A 23,583-nucleotide genomic window follows, 5' to 3' on the forward strand; every position below is an offset into this window, starting at 1 on the left:
GGTGTGGTGGAAGGTGTGGAAGAGAAGTGTGTGTGTGTGTGTGTGATACCCTGTCCTACCACCACAGGTATGGAAATGATTGAGATTCGCCTGCCTTGCGGATGGGGGGGGGGGGGGGGGGTCGTGAGGAAATAAGGAATATGTATCTTTTGCGAGAGGGTACCTTCATCTACCGACCGACCTTGGGTTCATCTACTCGGTATGGGGTCTACTCGTGGTGGGGGTAGATGTAGATGTACCTATTCTAGCTAGATGCTGGCTGGTACTGGTATTGGTAAGTCCTGTGTTTAAGCTTGACATTATCGACTCTTCTTCCCTATCGATAGCGCTCAAGCTCATCCACTCCATCGTATCCCCCAACCCAAACCCGGCCGCGGCGCGCGGGCATCTCGATAAGATAGAGTATGTACGTACCAAGTGCGTATTTGTAGTACCTACCTACCTACCGCATCCCAATTCCCTCGACCCCCGCGTAGAAAGCATTCTGGAGGGATTTAATTTAATCCTTGTCTTGTTTTTGCCTTCTGCGGCTTGCTTACTTGCACTCTGTTCCGCCCGGGGGCAAAGAAACAGGCAAATTTCAAAAGAAACATATGTAGGTAGGGCAGCTGAGTTATATTCCGACATGGTATTGTATGCACATCACCACCTCATGCTCAGTGCTCACCACCTACCGCCCGGCCGGCCAGAGTGCATCTGGAACAGGCAATCATTGCAAATAACAACGACTCCCTCCATCCCGAGACAAGACAAGACAATCCAAACGTCCCGCTGTACCTATGCACCGCAAGTACCATAGTCACGGGGTGCAGGCCCAAAGTCATAATCTGGTTTAACTCTGGTTCTAGCCGATCGATAAGATGGCTGATCTATATCTAGTATCACCAACGCTCATCTAGACATCTAGAGAGCAGGAAAAAAAGTTCCCTTTTTTATTTTTTATTTTTTTTATTTTTTATTTGTAGTTCCTCACCCGCGCGCCTGTGACGTTATCCAGAGTGGCATCATCATCGTCTCCCACCCACCCCCCGGGCCCCGCAAAGTTTGAAACCAGGCCGTGGTTAGCCTGCAGATTCGAACATGTAGATTATGTATGCCGGTCGGTATCCAATCGCCGGCTTGGGCGTGGAGTGTGTATGGATGGAAGGGGCGGCCGAGAAACGTCGAGAAGGACACCGTACGTTCGTTCTACATACCTCCCTTCACATGTAGAAATGGCATGAGCAATCCCAGCTCTCTAGATGCTTTGCTTGTGACTGTCGGTGCATCCCCGGCTAGCCAGGGCGACGAAAATAATTTTTTTTCTTAGCTTCTTGATCAAGAGCGGGGTTGAACTTTCACAGTTGAGTTGCGGGGCAGGAGGGATGAGCTCGAGGAGAGGGGAAAGCAGCAAGCAAGCTGGAAAGTGTTGGGGGTGCACAGCCATGCACGGTGCGATTTTGGGGCATAGTGTGCGAGGGGCGGTGAGTGAGTGAGATGTTGTGATTTCGACGAGAGGGGGAGAGTTGATTCTTTGAGTAAAGTAAGTGGAGTAGTTGAACCCTAACCCTCAATCGTTACTACACCTACACCTAACCCTGCTTATTCTAGTTAGTACGCATGTGTCAAGTACCAACGCCTAAGACGAGTGATAGTCCTCACTCCGCCGCTGAACTAAGGATGAGTGAGATTAGGTAGTGGCCGATCTTTGGGAGATATCGTATCTGAGATTACTACATACTAGTACTTTCATGCTCTAGCCCCCGGCCAGCAAAGCCACACCACACAGCTTGCTAGGTAGCTGGCTGGCTGGCTGTCAGCTGTATCAGAGTCTATTTCAACTGTCAAGTGACATCTCTCTACTCTGTGTAGATCTTTGGACTTTACTCGTCAGCGCCTACGAGTAAAGGTGATCGATTGTAATAAGGAATTAAAGTGGCTGATACTAGCTAGCTAGCTAGGCCAGTGGCCATGGGTGGCTAAGCATATACTCTATATAACCTATCTATATCCTAGCACAGGGCGATTACTTGTATATATATAGCTGATATGATGACTACATCTTGTACTCTATCTACTCTGCACCTCCACAATTGAACCTATCGCCACGAGCACCACTCAGCGCATTGTGCTGAAACAGCACTTTGCAGACTCTATGATTAAGCGTCCATTCCACCAGCCGCAGCGAATCCCCGCGCGAGATCCTCGGGGAATGATGCTCTAGCCAGAGTAGTTCTACCCATGTACTCAGGTATGTATGTACCTCATTGCGGGATCATGGTCTGGGGATCACACTCAACCCATATGATAGATATATACGAACACTGCAGCGGTGCCTCCTCCTCCCCTGACTGGACAGCTACAGACAGTTAGGCAACCAATGGGCTCTCAACCCTAGCCCATGCCAAGGGCCCCGCCAACCTCAAGTGATGAACGTACTCACCGAGCTTTTTGGGAGATGGGCTTCACCACCGAACTGGAGAGCTGTTTGCCAGATATCAGCACAGCTCCAGACATCAGGTCGAATCAAATCATGTATGCCATCTCCCATCTCCCCAATCCCCAGTCCTCAATCCCCAGTCCTCAATCCCCAACCCCCAACCCCCAATCCCCAATCCCCAATCCCTCGAATAGACAGACAGACAGACAGACAGAACCAAGAAACAAATCCGGCCCCAACTAATATCCCCACTATACAAACAGAATTCAGCCATATACCCAAACCCCACCTAGCCAGCCAGCCAGCCAGCTACCCAGCTACCCAGCGCCATCATGAACCTCCTCGACCTCCCCCCCGAGCTCATCATGCTGATCGCCGAGAGCCTCGACACCCTCTCCGAGCTCAACAACCTCACACGCACCAGCCGTGTCCTCCACCACATCACCACCAAACTCCTCTACACCGCCATGGACAAGAACGCCGTCCTGCGGTGGGCCGCCCGCAACGGCCGCAGCACCCTCCTCACCCTCGTCCTCGACATGGGCGCATCCATCGACGCGCCCGACAGCGACGAGCGCACCGCCCTCCACTGGGCCACCACCTACGCGCACGACGCCCACCTCATCACCCGCCTCGAGCACGGGCAGGAGATCCACGCCGTCGTCAAGTCGCCCCTGCACACCGTCCCCCGCGACGACGAGTACGCAACACCCGCCAAGATCCTGCTCGACCGCGGCGCGGACATTGGCGCGCGACCGTGGTTCCGCGGCCGCCCGGTGCACGTGTTCCATGCGCCGCTGCACTGGGCCACGGCGTGCGGGAACGTGGCGGCCGTGGAGCTGCTGCTCGACCGCGGAGCGCAGATTGAGCAGAAGGGCGGCATGGTGCGGTATACGCCGTTGATCCTGGCGGCGATCAATGACCATGAGAGCGTTGTGAGGGTGCTGCTGCAGAGGGGCGCCGATGTGAGGGCGACGACGATGTGGAATGAGACGGCGCTGCACTGGGCGTCGTGGGCGGGGCATGAGGGGGTTGCCGCGGCGCTGCTGGAGTATGGCGCGCCGGTGGAGGACTTGGGGTCTGATGCGCAGACGCCGCTGATTGAAGCTGCAAGGGAGAATCATAAGGGGCTGGCACGCATCCTGCTCAAGCATGGTGCAAATGTGAATGCGCACAACGTCGACCACGACACGCCGCTCAACATCGCCGCACAGCGCGGGTTCCAGCGGATGGTGGCGCTGCTGCTCGAGCACGGCGCAGACCTCACCATCAAGAACCACACCCGCTCGCCGCTGCACGCCGCGGCCTACATGGGGCACGAGTCGATCGTGGCGCTCCTCCTCGACGCCGGCGCCGACATCGACGAGCACCTCGAGCACGACGGGTATAACCTCCTTCACACCGCCATCCTCGGCGACGGCGGTCTCCCGCTCATACAGCTCCTCCTCGACCGCGGCGTGCAGCCCACCGACACCACCGCCACCGGCCAGACCGCCGTCTCCCTCGCCCACACGCACAAAAAACACGACCTTGTCAAGGCAATGCTCAACCACACGCCCTTCCGCCCACTGCAGTACCTCACCGCCCCGAGCAGCTCCGCGACCCAGACGCATTCCACATCATCGTCAAGGCGAGCGTGCAGCTGCTCGACGCCCACGCCGTCCCCGCAACCCACTACCTCACCGACGCACTGCACGCCGCCTGCTCCGCGGGCCTCACCGACAGCGCGCGCATCCTCATTGCCGCAGGCGCAGACGTCAACGCCCCTGCCGGCGACCCGTGCCTCTCGCCGCTGCTGTGCACCGTGGCCAGCGGCAACGAGGCCACCGTGCGCTTACTGCTTGCGGCGGAGGCGCACGTCGACGACGCGCACGACGCCGGCGGCTGCGACGCGTGCGGCGAGCTGGGGCTGGCCATGGTGGGGGCGGAGCGTGTGGCGATTGTGAGGGCGCTGCTGGAGGGCGGGGCGGACGTGAATTGTGGGGATGAGTGGGGGCAGACGGCGCTGCATCGTGTGGTGCGGGAGGGGGAGGAGGGGGGCGGGGGGGAGGTGGTGAGGTGCTTGATGGGGTGGGGCGCGAACCCGGATCAGTCGGACTGCGAGGGGTGCACGGTGTGGGATGCGGCGGGTGAGGAGGGGTGGGCGAGGAGGGCGCTGATGGAGGCGGGAGTGGCGGATCCGTATCGGCATTGGAAGGAGGCGATGGAGGAGATGGGGCAGTGAGTGGGCTGTCTGTGCTTTTGCGAGGGGGGGGGGGGGGGGCTTGTGTTTTTTTATTGTTGTCTTGTTATTTGGGAGAGGTAGTTACGGTGTACTGGCGATATTATATCTGACTCTTCAGCTGTTTTTGTTGTTTCTGCGCAATGCATGATATGTAGTGTGCCCCATATATGGCCATTGAAGCGGGGAGGTGGGGGGAAAGTTCTTGTGTATTTCAAAGATGATTTTTATATCCCATAGTGATCACTCCATTAATTTTGCAGAACTGTCTCCATTCTTGTTATTATCAGGAAATTCATGCAGCGCCCCCTTAAGTTTGCTCTTCTTCTAATTCGATCGACCGAGTGAGCGTCTGTGCGCCAAGTCGCACGCCGGGGTATTTTTTTTTTTTTTGTTTAATTCATTAATTGCATCGCACGCCGGGGTATATACGGATGATATGACATTATGTAGGTTGGGTGATCATGAGTGATGGTACAATTAACTACACACATGTATGTAGTTATGTCCTGGGACTTGGAAGTAATGTGTGTCTATGTGCTGCAACTACAGGTTGATAAGATTGAGAGAATACAAGTAGTTTGGCATTCTTGTATTAGGTAGTCTTAATTAATAACGGATCCGGACATGCAGTTCAGTAAACACCACACCGCAACCCGCTTCCGGCTTTAAAATTATATTGGAATGTTGATATCTATCTATCTACGTCTATACAGAGAGCTGGTGGGGAATAGTTAATTATGAGAAACCTGGATGGAAAATACTTGTTTCTGTATATAAGTACAATTGCAAGCAGCGTAATTAATTGTATATCCCAGTTGCAAGAATGCCACAAATCAACTGCACGTACATAGGCAGTGTGATAGATTCGGAGGTGTAGGTACAGGAGAAATTAAAAGAAATAATATAAAATCCATTGCAAGGTCGACTGCCCTTTCGAATATCCACCATATACATATACACTCTCTACATGCAATAATCAAGTATTCCACGGCAGCCAAGTAATATTTGTATGTGAAGGCTTGCTGAGCAGCTAGGGAAACAGAGTACTTTTACTGCATATCACGACTAGTAGTACCTGCACTATATACTTTATACCACTTCTGCGCTGTACAGATATGCGGTGACAGAACGAGCAGAATATGTATGCGTAGTAGCTAGTGAGTTGACGCTGGTCAAGGATACGTGAATTAGGACACGAAGAACCAGGATACGGTGGCAACTGGCGGAGGACTACTTGAGAGCAGAGAGCCATCGCTCTTCCTTGACATATATCATCATCAATACAATTAAGTTACAACTTCACACACTCTTCCGATCATACCACTAGCTAGGCCTTCACTGCATATTATAACAAAATGGCCAATCACCCCAACTTCGTCATCATTGCCGAGCACCTCGATGCGATAAAAGATGAGGTCGCGCTTATTCCAAACATCGTCCCCCTCACTGCGGACACGTTCCGACAGGAGGTGCAACAGATATTGGGCACCTTCATGGCCGCGAGTTTCGTGAAAGGTACGTCGCGTTCTACATTATATCAAAGCCCTTTCGCCCCAGCCCCCTATAATCCTTCGTACTCTTTGACCACGAAGTATATCCCGCCCTGCTCTTCCCATTACTGACAGAGCAAAACAGCCAAATCCTGCTACCGATGCGCCTTCACAATGCCACGGTGAGCGACGGGGCACCCCTGCGCTACACACGGTATGCCAATCACGCGGCGCGATGTATTAACGCTGAGTAGTACAGTCGCCTCTCGATATAAGGATTCTTATAAGGCGAGTATCACTATAAGAAGTAAGGAGATACTGGTAAAAGGGTATTTCGGGACCACCGATTGCTATCATTATAACGAGAGTATCACTGTATGAAGTATCACTATAAAGAGAGTCAACTATAGGCTTACTTTCTCTCTCCCGCCACCCCAAGTGTTAGATCAGGTTGCAATTGCTAACCAAGGGTGTTTGAATTGATGGGCAGGCGAACGGTGTCAGCTAACCTCCACGGTGCTTGGGCTCCCACTACTAGGGAACCCGACGGTTGCGTCACGGAGGAGGCAGATAGCAGATCATTTGGGAGTTACCTTAACAGATTGAAGTTAGGGTGCTCGAGCTGTGATCAGTTACCTGAGTTTTCACATGCTTGTTTCCTTGCTCGGTTTGTAATTAATTAGCATTATTTCTTCAACCGTCCGGGGGTCAAAATTAAGCTCACCCTCATTTCTCTAGCCTGTAGTAGTCCTGAGGTATAGGTAGTCTTCATGTGAAACCTTGAGATACAATATGGCTTACATGCCGGCAGATTACTAGTATAAACGGTATGATATTTTAGGGTGAATGATGCGGGGGTGGGTGTGAGAGGATCGGTGGGTTAGGGTTACCACATTTTTCTTGAAGTGAGTAATATTTGGGGGTTTTACTCACTACACGGACCTAGATGTACCACTTGTGTTGGTGATAGCTACTTAGTCGGGATTCGCCCAAGCAGTGACGGAGCGTCGAAGAGGAGAGTGAGCACGCACTATAGCTACACAATCGCTGAGAGGCAGGGTCCAAGCTATATCTGTCCCCTAGATTCTCTGAAGAGTGCTTGTTAATTGCTCGAAAACTGGTGGAGTTATGGTGCATAAAGTAAGGGGAAATAATGTTGCATCTCAATCATCCCCCCCCCCCCCCCATAGCAACCACCCCCCACTAAGAAATTTCTAGCGCAGCAACCACATAAGATATTACTCTGCCCTTCGGAACCCCAATACTATAGATGCGTAGGAATAATATATACCCCCCAAACCATTTTTATTTTAATTGTATTAATGTCATCTATCACTTGAAACATTTGAAATGCAAATCTTGTCCCTTCGGTTCAAGAAATAATTATTTTGAGATTTTTTTATATATTTCTAGACTAATCAATTATCCTCTCCTAAAACCGTGAGCCTTTATCTTGAAAATTGGTTGTTTTGTTCCAGCACCGCCGCTGGTACATTTGGTTGTCGTTGCGGCGTCGTTGGGCGTCGTCGGACCTGATTTGTCACCTTTAAGAGTACTAGTGGGCGCACCATAACTACAAGTAAATACTCCGTTTCCCTTCCCAGCGAGCCCCCTGCCAACTGAGCCAGCTTGAGAGGCTCCTCCACGCAAAAAAAAAAGGTTTTCAAACCTGCCGCCAGTCTACCCACCGGTCTGAAAAACCTGAAAAACCCCTGGTATTCTCCCTAGCTGTAGCATTGGTAGGTTGGATCTGAGCTGACCGATATATGGACCGATTCCCATTTCCCTTCCTATAGCTAGCTAGGCCTGTGAGTCTCAATCAAGCTAGGTTTTGTGTGTGATTGATATATTACTACAAAGCTTTCGACTGGCAGCTCCCCTCCCCCCCCCCCCCCCCCCCACATCACGGGGTCTCCTAGGTTCCCGCATACAGCTTACTGTCAGCTTTCATTTGTATATACCATGAGCAGAGGATACATATTGATTTGTTGCGTATATATTTTTACTCTGGCCATTCAGCCGTGTCCATTAACGTTAATATAATCACCAACAACCAATCAACCAACCCAGAAAGGCTGTCCACACATCCGATCCCGCAACGCCGCAGAAAGCGGAATCGAGAAAGTCCCCCCCCCCCCATACAGCATCAGAGCGGCCAGATGGATACATATACACCCGCAGCGCCGACATGATGCCCGACGGCAAACTTCTGAGCTAGGGCGAAGTTTCTAACTCCTCGAACAGTAACAGTAGTGAAGAAAAAAAAAAAGAAATAGCGGAGTAATAGGTACTTGTAGCAACGGGGACAGATTTCAGAACCCAAGCTGCAGATGATCGAGAAACACATAAAATACATGTCTGGGAAGATTCCGACGAGTGTATTGAGTTTTATTTGTTTTTGTAAGAACCGAGTGATATATCGTGATGCACGGCAACCCTCGAGCAGCTATATCAACAGGTAGCTGCACGAGCTTTAGTAGCTGTACTATAGGCATATATTAGTATCTAGATCGCCTGCTCGTATCCAGTACTCTCCCACGGCGCCCCAGGAGCTGTTTCACATGCCCAGGAGCTATATCAGTAGCTGCGCTCGAGTTCAGTCCTCATCACATCTCCAGAAGCCCTATCAGGATCACTTCTAGCCCAGGAGCTACCCCATCACCTGCAAATCGATTATTGTTGCTTGATTTTATTTGTTTCTCCACCATACGACAACGATGTTACAACGGGTGGATGAACCACAGTGCTAAGAGCATAGATAGATATTGCGAGACATCAGAGGATCGATCGATAAAAATAATATAGCTAGGAAAATAATATCGCTAGCCCATACCGCAGGTATTCTCACAAGTCAGGAAATGAACAGAAAAGAAAATAAAAATAAGAAAGAAAAAAAGAAGAAAAAAAAGACTCGAGTCCGCTTCTCTGCCACGCCTCTAGGAGCTCTGTATGCGCCAGTCATTATGCTCACCCCGTAACCGCCGCCGCGCAGAATCTAGCCGGGGCAAGCCCACGCCCACCTCAATGGTCTCATTATCAGCACACACCCCACTCAACAACCTGATGATCCCCGTCGCTGCAGAATGCATCGCCGCAAGTATCAAGGGCGACCGCTCCTCCACATCCATCACGTTCACGTCCGCCCCTCGATGCCACAGCATCATCGCAGCCAGGTCCCCCCATTGCACATCGCCATATGCAGCGCTGTCTGCCCGTTGTTTGTTGCCTCTATGTCTGCGCTATGGTCGAGCATCTTTTGCACGTCATACTCCCTCCTCGACCACGCCGCAAGATGCAGCGCCGTGAGCCCGGACTTGTCACGTCCGCCCCGCTTTCCAGTAGCATCTCAAGCGTATCATGGCTGTCTGCAGCGCCCAATGCCAGCACCTTATGGAGCACGGTAAGCCCATCGCTATCCTGCGCATTTGCATCCGCTCCATTCTCCAACAATAACCATCGGATGTCATCACATTCGCTCCAGCTGCGATAAAACCGGTGTTTACTATGGAACTGGTACCCCGGAGCATTTACTTCTGCTGCGCACGCAATCGCAGACGAATTCTCCTTCTCCCGTTCACCTGGCACATCCATCACTAGCGCTAGCATTAACGGCGACTTCCCGTTATTAGACCTCCCATTCACATCGGCGCTAAATTCTAGCAAGATCCGCACAACCTCGACATTCTGCTTCGAGAGCGCATCCTCCATCACCGTCCGGCCATTCCTCCCCTTAAACATCATATAATCCGCCCCGTTCTCCAACAGCACCCTCGTAACAAACAGGTGCGAATTCCTCGCAGCAAGCCAGAGCGCATTATCCCGCTTACCAACCATCCACTCCTTGCCCTCCCCTGCGGCTAGCAATATCTCCACTATCTCCAACTTCCCGGCCAGCGCCGCATACTCAAACGCCGTGTACCCACGCTCGCCCGGCGGATCCAGCAGCACCCCACGCTCAATAAACAGCTTCAACACCTCCGGCTGATCATCCTTCACCGCAGTATACGCCAGCGACCGATTACTCCCCTCCCCGTGAATAGATATCCGCACCCTTGTCTAGTAGCAGCTTCACAACCTTAATATGGCCCAACCTAACGCCGACCTGCAGCGCGCAGTGTACACTCTTCCTCGCCCTTTCACATAGCCAGGGGGCTTCCTCGCAAGAAGAGTGACAGCAGGTCGACTCTGTTCAGTTCAGCGGTTAGCTGCAGCAGGGTGACCCGGAGGTCGTCTTCCGCGTCGATCTCAGAGCCAGCATCGAGGAGGACCTTGAAGAGCTCCTCGTCCTTATGGCCTATGGATACAGCTAGCTGCAGCGGGGAGAGACCGCCTCGGAGCCTGGCCTTGACGTCGGCGCCGGGATCGAGGAGAGCCTTGATGACGTCGACGAGCGGTCCCGTGTTTCGTTGGTAGGTGGTGATGGCATAGGAGAGGGCAGTCTCACCGTCAGTTGTGGAGTACTCGTTGATGCCGGCATTGCTGGTGAGCTTGAGGACGAGCTTGACGAGGGGGAGGTAGCATTTCCAGGCAGCCCATTGGAGCTGTGTGAGGTGTTTGTGTACCGGTTGGATGGCGAGCTTGTGGAGGTGGGGTGTGAGGAGGACATTGAAGTGTTGAGAGGTTAGAATGAGCTGGGAGACAGACCGGGTGTCCAGGCGAGTGGCTACGAGATATAAAAGCTCTGTTGGGAGCAGCTCTAAGAAGGCCATCTTGCTTTTTGGGGGAGAGGAGGTGGTGGTGGTGGTGGTGGTGGTGGGGACTATAGCTAGCTTCTGAGCGCGAGGTAAATAAATAAACAAGTGGGTTGGAGTGTTTTGAAGCAGCTGTGACGCATAGTTTATATCTAGAGGCTGGGAGTCCTGGTTACCCGGGGTGTGTATGCACAGCGGAATCTTGATTGTACGTTTCTGGACTCTGATCTGCGTTTTTCTGCCTGATTTGCGGGAACAGCTTGCGGTTGGTAGGTATGTTAGCTGCACAGAATACTGCATGTAGCTACATGTATGTAGTGTCCCGAGTGATATTCCATGATTATCAACTTTTTGGGGCAAGAACAAGAAACTAACCAAACCCACTAGACAAGGCCGAAACGACCATTATGTATGTAATGCATGCAACGAGGGCAAGATATTACACACGGTTTCGTTCAGGCTGTTTGTGACCAGGGTCTCACTATATATATATGAGTGATGCTCAAGTTCGATGGTGCTCAAGTTCGATGATGGATAAGATGAGGATGGTGGTGGTGGTGGTGATGATGATGATGATGATGATAACTGACGATGTATGGGTTGGTCTATGCAGGTTACGAAGTCTACATGTAGTGTCTTTTATACAGGTCTGGAAACGGGACAGCTTCGCTTGATCGACCCGCTAGCTCCAGCTGGCCACGTCTCCGCTGAATCGTGTCACAACACAGTTACCAAAAAGCGGGTGGATCCAGACACCTATCTAGTAGAATACTACAATACTACGTATACGGTATTGCTACGGTATAATAAGTATGTAGGATTCCGATTTAATTCGGTGGTTTTTGCACAACCCCGTACTGGCACAGTACATATTACATTTTTCGGTACTGGAGTCTGCACATATATACCACAGCAGCAGGACTTGAACGCACGGCAAAATTGCTTTATAATTATGTCCTCAGTATATATACCAAAAATTAAAGTACATTTGCCCAGCTAGCCAGCCTGGCTACTCGAACAACATCCCACATTACTCGGACATTGGACGGGAAGGGGAAAAAGAACAGTTATAACGTACCAGCCCAGCTTCTATCTTTATTTCGCCAACCACCACCAGCTGCTCCAGTGAGAGCTATGTAGGTACCGTATTCGGGCGGTCTACATCATATATATATCCCTCAGCGTCAAAGACCTAACTAGGGCTAGTTACTGAGTATTACAAGCCAATCCCCAAGCTGCATGCGCAGAGACACCCGATGATCTACTGGGGGCCAATGATCATTGTGTCGGAATTGGCTACAATAGCTGAGCTGAATAAGACGCCCTCGATGGTGTTCAGGAGCTTTGCCGGATGATTATAGGTACCCATAGCTAGGTGCATGACGTTTCCGACCACGAGTGATATCTGATGCTATACAAAAACTCACGTACCAGATCTTTACCTGGCATGGCATATAGTATCAGCATGAAGTTGTGGGTGCGTTTACCCGAGTCGGATCAAGAGATAGAGCTAGGAAAGAAGCTAGGTTGTGGATCATTGACTCGAGACCGCTATTTGCATTATTGAGGCAGAGAGCTAGGAAGGTGCCCTTTATAAGAGGGAATGCATATAATGACGGAACGTCTACAAAGCTAAGTAGGTAGGTTAATTACAACGTTATACATTCCCGTTGATTGCATAGATGCCGGCCACTCGGCCTTTGCTCGCCCAAAGCTGTGGTTCATCATCTGTGGTGACGTGAGTTTTACGGCTACGAGATATCACTCGGAGTACTTGGCCAGTATCTTAATTTCCCTAGCCAGTACTCGGATAACCCGCTCACTGAAATAGTCGCATTTCCACTATAACTATGTATAGTCTAGTGAGGGGGTACGGGGCGTCTGCATAGCTACGACAGATGTCTATGCACCTCACATCGTGACTTTAATTTGAAGCGGATTCAAACCCCCTTCATTGACCTGGTCCTGGATAGTGCAAGTTCCGGGTTCCGTACGGTAATATACTCCAAGGGGGGTTGATAATACCACATTTATACCCTATATATATACCAATCAGGTGCGCCAGTTCCACCACAAGAACGTAGAAGCATTGATATGAACCTGCATATTGCATTTCACTCCTGGGACCTCCTCCGGCGTCGAGAATACATGTAACCAGGCACCATGTGCCCCAAGAGGCAGGACAGTATCTAGAGTACATGTACTGCAATTTCAATCAAGGGTCCGATCCTCAATATCTAGTGATCATCTAATCACCCTCAGGTGATAATCTATATCTATTCCTCATATAACCAGGTCAGGTTCGAATTATCAATCAATCAATCCGGCCGCCGCACTCCAGCCACACTACACCATCTGTGGCTCCCTCCCTCTCTCCAAAGATAAGCTCCAGCCTGCACTTACTTCCCGCGGGTGTGGAAATAGGGCCGTATGCCCTCCTCTTCTCGCCAAATCTAAGGTTAAAACCCCCCCGAGCCCAGTTCGGAATAACCGACCTACTCTCCCTACCTACCTTCCCTACCTACTCACCCCAGACTCGGCAATCCTCACCGGCGATCCAACCTGTATCGCTGCGCTTTGCCTCCCACCTGCAGTACCAGCCGTTTCCACGCCAAAACCCCAGATTTTTAATTTCTTCCCCACGGCGCGGCGAGCATCCCCCCCCCCCCTTCCCCCCTCGCTCACCCTCACCCTCGGCTAACCGTCGGTCTTTTGCCCGCTTTGCTTAGGTGTGGGGATGGATCAGAGTCTAGAGTAAAGTACATACGCTGGCCGGCGATCAGTGTTGCTGGAGAAGAGTCAAGCTTTTGGCTGCCCGGTCAAGCTTAAGGCTGGGCGTGTGGAGTTGCAACGTTGGGTGGGACTAGCTGCCAAGGCTTAGGTTAGGGTCCTTCTCGGGGGCACCGGCAGGGATCTCGGAAGCGCCGGCACTGGGCATCGGCGTCGTAATTGCTCCTATTGGGCGGGCGTGGGGCTTAGTCAGGAGCAGAGGGTGAGAGAGAGATGGATGGAGGGAGTGTGCAGAAGACACCATCTAGAGTCTAGAGTCTAGAGTCTACAGAAGAGAAGAGTCTACTCTCCATACCAAAGAGAAGAGATACAGATACAGACAGACAGACAGACAGACAGTCTCTCTCTCTCCATCCCCCGTCCCAATTGTCTCCACGGCTATCCCAGCACCTCTCCCATCCCTGGGTCCAGAGTACCTCCTCCTCCTCCTCCTCCTCCTCCTCCTCCTCCTCCTCCTCTTCCTCCAAAACCCAAACCCTCACACCCTCCACCCTCACCTCAACAACCCAGTTAATTCCAGTTGTAGAATAGTAACCCAAAAAGAATTCCCCGTCCATTAGTAGTAGCTTTTCGCATCCATTATTCCCACCTCTGACTGACTGACTGATACCTGACTGATACCTGCCTGATACCTGCCTGCCTACCTGCCTGTCTATCTACCTGTCTGCCTCTCTCTATCCATATCCATCCATCCTAAATAATACCATACCCACCAGCCAGCCAGCCAGCAAGAAAAAAGTCCCGGCCACATACCCACCCACCCCCCGATCTTTCCCCGACGTATCCGTTCATCCACCAAGCGATAGCAAGAAAGGCAAAAAAAAAAAAAAAAAAAAAAAAAAAAAGAGAGAGAGAGCGGACCCCCCCCCCGTAAATACCCACCTCACCTACCTCACCTACCTCCCGAGATGAACCATGACCACGTCGACCGCGACAGCAACTCGCAGGACCGTGACGACCCCAGCCTGAGGAAGGTGCAGTTCTCGCCGCCGCCTACCACGAACGACGGCGTCTCGAACGGCGGAGGGAGCAGCAGCAGCGCGGGAGGAGGAGGAGGGGGGAGCAAGAGGAAGCGGGTGTCGCTGGCGTGCAATGCGTGCAGGACGAGAAAGTCAAAGGTGGTTTTTTTTTGTTCACGCTGGATCATCATATGATGTTTGTGGATTGAAAGGAGGCTGATATGGCGTGTGTGTGGGGCTACTACAGTGCGATGGGGTGAGACCAAAGTGCTCAATGTGTCGAGGTGAGATCTAGAACGATTGTTTTGGAGCTTCTGTTTTTGTTTCTGTTTCTGTTTTGGAGCTTCTGTTTTTGTTTCTGTTTCTGTTTTGGTTTTGGGTCTGGCTTGGTGTTGGAGTTGACTGACTGACTGACTGACTGACTGACTCGACGGTGACGCCATAGATCTCGATTTCGATTGTGTCTACCAGCAGTCTGCCTCTTCCTCAAACACGATAGTCGGGAAAGAGTAACTACATCTTCTCTTCACCATCTCCTCTCCCCTCCTCGCGATTCCATACTGACATGACCACTATCTTTACAGCTACATTGGCCGTCTCGAAACCCGTCTACTCGCCGTCGAAAACTTGCTCGCCGCACAAGCGTCGCTCTCACTCCGAAATAACCTGCCCCAAACCCCCACGGACCACAGCACCGTCAGCCATGACTACGACGAGACCAGCCACAGCCCCGAAGAGCTCCAGCAGCCGCAGAAACGCCTCAGGGTCGATGGGCCGGTGGACACGAACGGCGGAGAGACGTTTGTGAACCTGCGGCAGGGGCAATTGGAGGATGAGTCAAGCGCGCCGGACACTGTTCTTGACGGGATGGGGGCGCTCAACCTCGGCGACGAGGAGGACTATGGCTACTTTGGTACGTGCTTTTTCAAACTGCGGAATATTGGTCTGTGGAGATACTGATGATGATGATGATGATGGACTGCAGGCCCGTCCTCGAATATTGCGTTCATTGGACACGTCACCCGCGCGCTCGCAACCTCCGTCTCCGTGACCGCCGCCTTCCCCAAAGACTTCCGCCGCACCGAGAGCGCGCTCGAGCAATCATCGGCCACCTCGACCCGATTCATGTCCGCGCGCGCCTCCCCCGCGCCCCTCGACTCGGGCAGCGAGTTCGAGGCCCGCACCGGCAACGTCAACATCTACGTGATACCCCCGCGCAAGCGGGTGCTGCACTACGTGACGCTGTATTTCCAGAACACAAACATACTCTTTCCCTACCTGCACCAGCCGAGCTTCCTGGAGACGTACGAGGAGGCGCAGAAAGAGGGGTTCACAAAGGTGCGCAGGACATGGCTTGCGCTGCTGAATCTGGTGATGGCTATGGGTAGCAGGGCGAGCACGGAGCGCGAGGTTAGCGCGGAGGAGAAGTACAAGGCCGCGGAGGTCTTCTACCAGCGCGGATGGGGCCTGTGCGATGGGCACTTTCTGCGGCTGGCAAGTCTGGATTCAGGTGAGTTTTCTGTCTAACCCCCCCCCCCCTAGTGGGTCAATGATTCAGGTTACCGATACGTATTGCGTAGTGCATCTCCTCCTCCTAATGTCGCACTACCTCCAATCCACCCGCAAGCCCAACCAATGCTGGACCACGCACGGCCTCGCCGTCCGCATCGCCCTCCAGCTCGGCCTCCACTCCAACCAAGCTCTGCAGCGGTTCCCGCCGCTCGAACGCGAACTGCGCAAGCGCGCCTGGTACGGGTGCGTGCTCCTCGACCGCACACTATGCATGACGTTCGGGCGGCCCTCCGCCATCACGGCCTACGCCGAGAAGCTCGACCTGCCCCTCGACGTCGAGGACGACGTGTTCAAGCCCAACATGTCGCCCATCCCACCGTCGGGCCCCACGTCGACAACATTCTTCATCCTCAGCATCAAGCTGTACTCGCTCCTCGGCAGCATCATCGACACGCTCTACGGCGGCAATCTCGGCGGCGGCGACCAGCCGGAGCCCACGTTTGCCGATGTTGCGCGCGTCGCAGAGATTGAGGAGAAGCTGTCCATCTGGCGGCAGCAGCTGCCCAGTGCGCTCACGATCGTGTCTGCCGCCGACATCCCGGTCGGCGGGGGCCCGCCGAGTAAGTTTTGGCGGCAGAGTATCATTTTGTCGCTGAGGTACTATAATACGAGGGCGCTGCTGCATAGGCAGTTTGTGGTCAAGGGGCTGAGTGAGATCTGGGGTGGGGGCCCGAGCTGTAATAGGTTCGAGGGAGACTTCTTTTGGAACTTTGGGTGGGCGAGTATCAAGGTGTGTGCGGAGAGCGCGATCGAGACGGTGGAGATTGTGCATAAGGTCAAGTACCGCAGTGATCTGCTGGGCTTCTGGTGGTTTACGTTGTATTACAGTGAGTCCCCCCCCCCTTCCTTCTTCTTCTCGTCGAGTAGTAACGAGTGATATGTGGTGGCTGACTCTGTGGTAGCATTCAATGCGTCACTTGTGCTCGTGTCAAAGGTGTTGATACTCTCGCAAGTGCGGCAGCTAGCAATGCGGACAGACTTCGTGCCCGAGACAGGGTCGTTATTGAAGCATCTCGAGATGGCCATGGAGACGATCGAGGTCCTCGCAGCCGGGAACCGCATCGCAAACCGGTGCCAGCTGTTCTTAAAGAACCTGATGCAGTATGTCGCGCCACTAGTCACCTCCTCCCCACGCACACTGCAATCCAACCCTCTCTCAATAACCTACAACCCCGCCGCCGCCGCCGCCGCCTCCTCCTCCTCCACGCACGCACCCCCCGACCATACCTCCACCGCCGCCGCCACGCCCACGCCCACCTCCACCGCTACGCTCGCGCACACCAGCAGCGGCCAGCCGCTCGACCCCGGCGCGCCCGTCGGCGGGTACAACACGTCGCCGTTCCGCGCGCAGCTCGGCGAGTTCATGCTGGAGAGCGATTTTACCTATCTCAATAGCATACTACCGCCGCTCGGGATGGACATGGGGCTTGGGGACCACGAGTTTGGTGGGGAGGAGGGCGGGCATGGGCAGGGGGGGTTGGGCGCGCATGGGGGGTATGCGATGGGGTTTAGTGGGTAGTTGGTCCCTTTCCCCTTTCCCCCTGCTCTTGAAGGAAGGAGAGACGGAGAGAGGGAAGGGATGGTGAAAAACAAAAAAACAAAATTGGAGTTCTGTCTGTTTTGGAGGGATTTTATTTTCTATCTCGATGTTTTGTTGAGTCCTTACTTTTTTGTTTGTTTGAACTGGGTATTTTGATGGGTGGGGTTTATATTTCATGGATGTTGCATGCTGCACATGTGCTGGATGGCTGCGGCTGGGTTTTAATGATTTGGCGGGGCGGGGGAGGGAAGGGTGGGGGGTGGGTGGCTGAGGGAGTGTTTATGTACTTAGGTACTGCGTATATCCTGTGTTTATTTGGTGTGTTTGGTACATTGTATGTGTGGTTTTTATGTGTATGTGTGGTTTTTTATATATATACTGCAGAGCAGGAGCGTTAGAAAACGAGACCTTAGCTATGGTATTTTCTTTCTCGGAGTATATATATTTTCTCTACTCTCCACGTGGTTTCTACCTTTTGCCGTAAATTCGTGTTTCGCAATCATTGAACCTGGACACATTCAGCAGTTCTTCTCCATGCCCCAATTCCCCATTTTAAAGCATACTCTTAATTCTCCGCCTGCACCCCGCAGTTCCGATAAGGTACTTAAGGGCTAGTAATTCCTCCCGAATCACAAATCATCACTCGTCACCCTTTCTACCGCGTCGAGTGATAACCGATGATCCATGTAGTATTGTCTCCAAGTAGCATTGAAGGAAGACGCCGTGGTATGATCCGGAAGGCTACACCCACCTCTTATACCTCCGACGAGGCTGAACTCTACCCAAGGTCTAGAGCTGCTATTCTCCTAGTAAGCAGCATACAGGGTTCCTCTGGAATGTAGACGAGCTACAGAGCTGTATCCAGAGCTAGAAGGGCAGAGAGTGATACAGCTGTTTACAGCATTGCTATGGCAACTTTGATGCCAAGGCTAGATCGCCGACAGGCAGCGCTAGTATGTAGATAAACCTTAATGTCCGCCCGGTTTCTCTTGGCGCGCCTACGGGTTGGTTGTCCTGGAGTCTCTCCAGACCTTCACACCTAGAACTATACACAGCTAGCTAACGTACTACAAAATCACACAGCGGTTCAAAGTGAGTTGATCTGTATAAGCACTTCCCGTGGCCCATACATCTCTAACTACCATCACGACCCAGCCTCTCTTCTTTCACTACTTATTCTGCCTTTGAGCGGATGAGAGGTTAAGTCTCAACTTTATATCTTGGGGTTAATATTGGATGATCAAAGGGCCAATCTACGGCTCACTTCTTTTAACCCTCGAATAAAAGTTATATCAGCCTGAGTGAGCTATATCTCTGTCCCTACCCAAGAGAGGAAAGTACAGTGGTAGGTAATATGTGATGGAACGGAGCAAACCTGTTTTGGTAAAACGCCACTAATATTTGGTGTTTGTACTCTCAGGGCATTCCATCACTTATTACCTGTCGCTGTACAATAGCTTACCTGATTCTACTATAGATTGATGTAATTTTGTTCCCGCAAAGCAAATTAGTTAAAGCTAAAATCCGAATTTCTAAATTGCATAAACATATCATTTCAACTCAAAAAATAGCACCGCTACGTAACACCGCCAGGCCTGTAGGCCCCCCAAACCCCAAACCCCAAACCCCAAAACTCCGTATCTTTACCTACTCTTAATGCATAAATCTAAAGTCTAACCTCTTATTCCCCTCGTCTTCTGTCGTCGCTAGGTAGTTCGCTTTCTGCGTGGTGTCCATCTTCCCCCATACCTTCTCCTTCTGCGCATTCCTCCACACATAATACTTCTTAACTCCCACAAATAAGAGTATGTCGAATAATGCGATGCATATCAGTGCCGTGTTTCCGCGACGATCTGTGTTTCTCACAATCAGCTTGTTGAACGAAAAAGGGAAAGGAAAGGAGAGTACTGACAGTCAGGGCGGTCATCTTCGCGATATATTGTCGCTGCAAATATCGATGAGGACTGAACGGCCATGTTGTAAATTGCAGCGGAGACGCTACGGGTACGGACCGAGCCAGAGTTTGAAGAGACCCAGGCCACAAGGATTGCATGCGCTAAGATTGAAAATTAGTGGGGGAGCGTTAAGGCGAGGTAGAACGAGCTTACGGTAGGGATGGCCACAAATCAACGTGGTGATCAGATACTTAAACCAAGGGTTTGCGTGTGATGGGAGAAACCGGAGAAGAACGAGGAACGGGAGGGTCCAAAGAACTCCAAAGGAAGCAATGAACGTCTTTTCAGAATAGCGGCCAGAGAGCTTTGTAATTTTCAGAAGCTGGGCGGAATTTAGCTCAATACCTAACAAGCTTAAAGAAGGGTAAGATCCTCACCATGAAGATTAATAGCATTGTGGATGGCTAAAGGTTTGAGAACGGATCAGTACGCCCCTCAAGATTCTCAGGCGGAGTAAGTAAATCAACTCACAATAGTCAAAAGATTGCTCTGCATCACGTCGAACCCCAAGTCCCTCAATGTCAGAGTCAAATAACTCATTGGCGGATTCATTGGTATATATGCCATAACTCCCACCTGGACTTTGTTAGAACTCTCAACCACCTTTAGTTCTCACCACGAAACGTACCACATAGAGCGGCCACATGTCATAATCCATCAGACTTTTGAAAAACCCGCTTGCTCCAATAGCTTGTCGGTTATGCATGTCGCCCTTTGTCGGATCATCTCGCAGGATTCTATTGACCATAATCACTTCCTCCCTCGGGGTGAACCTAGATTTGTCAATATTTTAAGAACACAGAAAAAGATAACAGGGTGCTAACCATCCATCCTCGCCCCGAAAACGGCTTTTTGTTTGTGTGGGAGAAGGTGGCATATAGAACCAGCTGATTATCCCAACAATCTACCAACTGGTTAGTTAAGTTTTGGGAATTGGTACCAAGTGGGTCCTTACTCCTGTGGCACTTCCTTCTATTACAAATCTTTTAGGAAACAAGTTTGTTAGCTTATGAAATGATAGAGCAAGGGAGTGGGTTATTACAGGTATCTCCAGCCTTCCCAACCATATGATCCCCGCAAAGAAAGAATTCCACAGGCAAGAAATGAGGCAAAAATCCCTGTAAGAGCGGTTCCAGTCCAAAACCAAGAAAGTCGGACAGGAAGTTCCTATTTCTATTGTCAGTTGATTTCTCACTACAAATAATGTGCCTTGATATAACCTTTGATGTGTAACTAGTGGGGCAAGAATAGTTAGCCAGCTGTAATAAAGAAATCAAATACTTCAGGTTGCATGCAATCAATGAATTAAACAAAAAAAAAAAAAAAAAAAATCAAATACTTCGGGGAAATACTTACAAGTAAGACAGGTACAAAATTGCGGTAGGGATAACTATTGGCGCTGTTAGTATACCTGCTTTTTTTTTAGGCGTTGCAAGAGATATACTGACATCCTCCCTCGATCATTCCCACAAGTCCTCTAGTAATGAAAAAGGAAGTCCTGCCGGTCAATCCGCACTATAACATACATTAGATATATGTTTTGGCATCGTGGAATATATGATCGTATCTACCTGCGCTGCAGCAACCACGCTCCATAATATCATCTGTACGGGAATCCATCTGTGCGGGCCGATTCTTTTGCTGAGCATCTGTGATGGAAGCTCTGCAAGCAGAAACGAAGAATAGAATATCGCCTGACCAATGTTGTAATCTGTACAGGCATTTAGAAAAAGTATATGGTAGCGGGAAACTTCAGCAAAGAATTTACCATTTGTATTCATTCCCAGGTCCTCCAAAAAATTATCTGTCATCGCCTGTTCTAATATACCATCAGTCCAGCCCACTATATCACGCCCTCGTCACATCGAAAAGCATACTTATATTTCCTCTATCCAACTGCAACGCAATAAACATAACACAACACCAGCTCATAATCCATTTATCGATCTTGGATACTACTTTCTCCTCTTCCGCTTTTGTCCAATCTGCCCTTGGATCGAACCGGTGAAGGCCCTCGTAGAGATAGTGAGGTTGATAGAAATGCGCTAGTACTGGATCATCGAATACTGACTGTTGGACCCCTGAATCGGAAGTGCTGCTTTCTAGGGTATCGTACGAGCCTTTCTGTTCGTTGGATAGAAGGGGTGCAGACGAGGAGGAGGAAGCGGAAGCAGGTCGCTTGGACTCTTGGTTCTCAACGGGGCGGAATTCCTTCATGGCTGGCTAGCTATCAGTACGGACCCTTGAGAACTTGGGCAGAACCTGTCCTCAGGATAGTCGGGAACCAGAGGACTTTTGTAACCCCATGATTGAGGGGGTTGATGATATCGGCAGTCGGGAGTTTGAACAGGTGAAACCAAATACATGTAGCTGGGTTGCAACGTTAAACACATATGGATAGCTGTTATCAAGCTTCTCAAGCTACCCCTGTCTGTTCCAGGTGGTGCGACGCAAGGTACTGATGGCGTATTACCACGTGCAAGGGACCCCGTTGCTATGTAGATTTCGCCATTTGATGACAGAGCTCGCCATATCCAGTCCGGTTTAGTATTTAATTGAAAACCTCCCCAGATGAACCAAACCCAATAAGAATTCCTGTCTTGTGTCTTGGAGTCCTCGTGTGCAAATATTCTGTTGATCATGCTCACATGGGGAACGGTAGAGATACCGAAGTGTTGTTTTCAGCCCCGTTTGATACCAGGCTGTGGGGGTTATGTCAAATATTCTCTGCAGCTGCCGCCGTGGATAGATCATTAACAACTCAAAACCTCAGTCGTTCCATAAGAGCCACGTTATTGGCCGAGAGAAGGGAGCTAAGTTCTGGTAGTAAACCTATAAATAAAGCGCAGTAGAAAGATCAATTACTACGAATATGAATCAGTCGCTATGTTGAAATTGACTCAAGTTATAGTCCTCGTGCTGTCTACTCTGGTATATTAATCACCTTTTCTGGGGTCTACTAATATGTTTATATATTAAGGTATTATATATAGACAGCTGATTCCTGAAGTACATCTATGGAGTCAGTACTTAGGAGTTAAAGTTTCTTTTTCCCTTGCCTCCATTCTCTCACGAAATTTGATGTCTCAAAAGTAATCAACCTCGAGGGCTAGCCTCACCGAGTTGACGTTTTCCGACCCACAAGGGAGAATTATGCATATAGATATATCTACGCCAATCATCTCAACCAGGCCTATCTTTACGGTACTGTACAAGTGGAAAAAGTATGGTGATAAATGGGGGTTAGGTTCTCAAATAAACAATTAAACTTCACTTGTGGTAACTCGAGAAAGTTATAGGACCGACATCACCCCCGGTGTTGCCTCCGCAGTGCCTCTACCAACAATATCGAATAAGAAACATCTTGCCCTCCTCGGTCCACTTTGTAATATCTTACTCCAGTTCGCGAGTCGAAAGCATGATTCATGAGGATACTTGAGCCATCCGCGGAAATCTTCCATCTCCTCAGACTTAAAATCTTATCTAGAGTCGAGTTTTATAATGGCCATGGTTCGTAAACACCAAACTAGCTGAGTTAGATTATCGTTGAAATGGAACACAAGAAATGCGCGTCATGTACTATAGCTATATCCTTCTGTGCGCTTGCAACAAAGTATTATAATCGGTTGACTGCGTCTGTAGGATATTTGCGAAACTCCCCCCTCATAGAGAGGTTCATGATTGGTGAAAGCCACCTCCACTACTCTACATGTAGCTCCAGAATCCTTGGCAATATTCCTGAATGGACTGGGTGGGCCTGAGGGATTGGGACAACCGCCTAGATAACCTTAACCACAACTTTCCAACGTGGGTTCCTCTTATGAAACATCATTAGGACTACAAGCCATGCATAATACAGCTCTATCAAATTCTAAGTTCCTACGACATATCATTGCCCGAATAAGCTGATATGCCCTTCGCCCGAGAGTTTTAGCTTCGACGC

At 50.7% G+C, this 23,583-nt stretch overlaps 5 protein-coding genes across 5 annotated transcripts; 3 read left to right on the forward strand and 2 right to left on the reverse strand.

The window, feature by feature from the left end:
- Window positions 1–2,751: 2,751 nt before the first annotated feature.
- On the forward strand, window positions 2,752–4,643 carry LAJ45_09502 (uncharacterized protein; the record flags this gene model as incomplete). The annotated part of the gene is made up of 2 exons (XM_046119045.1): window positions 2,752–3,951; window positions 4,014–4,643. The coding sequence occupies 2 exons, from the start codon at window positions 2,752–2,754 to the stop codon at window positions 4,641–4,643; spliced, it is 1,830 nt and encodes a 609-aa protein (XP_045967860.1).
- A 1,355-nt stretch (window positions 4,644–5,998) lies between these two features.
- On the forward strand, window positions 5,999–6,974 carry LAJ45_09503 (uncharacterized protein; the record flags this gene model as incomplete). The annotated part of the gene is made up of 6 exons (XM_046119046.1): window positions 5,999–6,158; window positions 6,279–6,315; window positions 6,388–6,462; window positions 6,624–6,800; window positions 6,879–6,888; window positions 6,945–6,974. 6 exons carry the CDS (start codon window positions 5,999–6,001, stop codon window positions 6,972–6,974), a joined length of 489 nt encoding a protein of 162 aa, XP_045967861.1.
- Window positions 6,975–9,069: 2,095 nt separating this feature from the next.
- On the reverse strand, window positions 9,070–10,842 carry LAJ45_09504 (uncharacterized protein; the record flags this gene model as incomplete). Its single annotated transcript, XM_046119047.1, has 3 exons — window positions 9,070–9,341; window positions 9,403–10,189; window positions 10,318–10,842. 3 exons carry the CDS (start codon window positions 10,840–10,842, stop codon window positions 9,070–9,072), a joined length of 1,584 nt encoding a protein of 527 aa, XP_045967862.1.
- Window positions 10,843–14,522: 3,680 nt separating this feature from the next.
- LAJ45_09506 (uncharacterized protein) lies at window positions 14,523–17,664 on the forward strand (the record flags this gene model as incomplete). The annotated part of the gene is made up of 7 exons (XM_046119048.1): window positions 14,523–14,732; window positions 14,821–14,857; window positions 15,019–15,082; window positions 15,158–15,486; window positions 15,559–16,083; window positions 16,154–16,972; window positions 17,048–17,664. The coding sequence occupies 7 exons, from the start codon at window positions 14,523–14,525 to the stop codon at window positions 17,662–17,664; spliced, it is 2,601 nt and encodes an 866-aa protein (XP_045967863.1).
- Window positions 17,665–19,338: 1,674 nt separating this feature from the next.
- LAJ45_09507 (uncharacterized protein) lies at window positions 19,339–21,857 on the reverse strand (the record flags this gene model as incomplete). The annotated part of the gene is made up of 15 exons (XM_046119049.1): window positions 19,339–19,538; window positions 19,598–19,741; window positions 19,794–19,962; window positions 20,018–20,044; window positions 20,112–20,216; window positions 20,269–20,413; window positions 20,465–20,544; window positions 20,596–20,623; window positions 20,683–20,807; window positions 20,861–20,873; window positions 20,997–21,030; window positions 21,089–21,155; window positions 21,212–21,351; window positions 21,409–21,459; window positions 21,518–21,857. 15 exons carry the CDS (start codon window positions 21,855–21,857, stop codon window positions 19,339–19,341), a joined length of 1,668 nt encoding a protein of 555 aa, XP_045967864.1.
- Between the last annotated feature and the right edge of the window lie 1,726 nt (window positions 21,858–23,583).

This window comes from Morchella importuna (genome assembly GCF_003444635.1).
Source record: "Morchella importuna strain M04M26 chromosome Unknown Morimp01GS036, whole genome shotgun sequence".
Classification (NCBI taxonomy): domain Eukaryota; kingdom Fungi; phylum Ascomycota; class Pezizomycetes; order Pezizales; family Morchellaceae; genus Morchella; species Morchella importuna.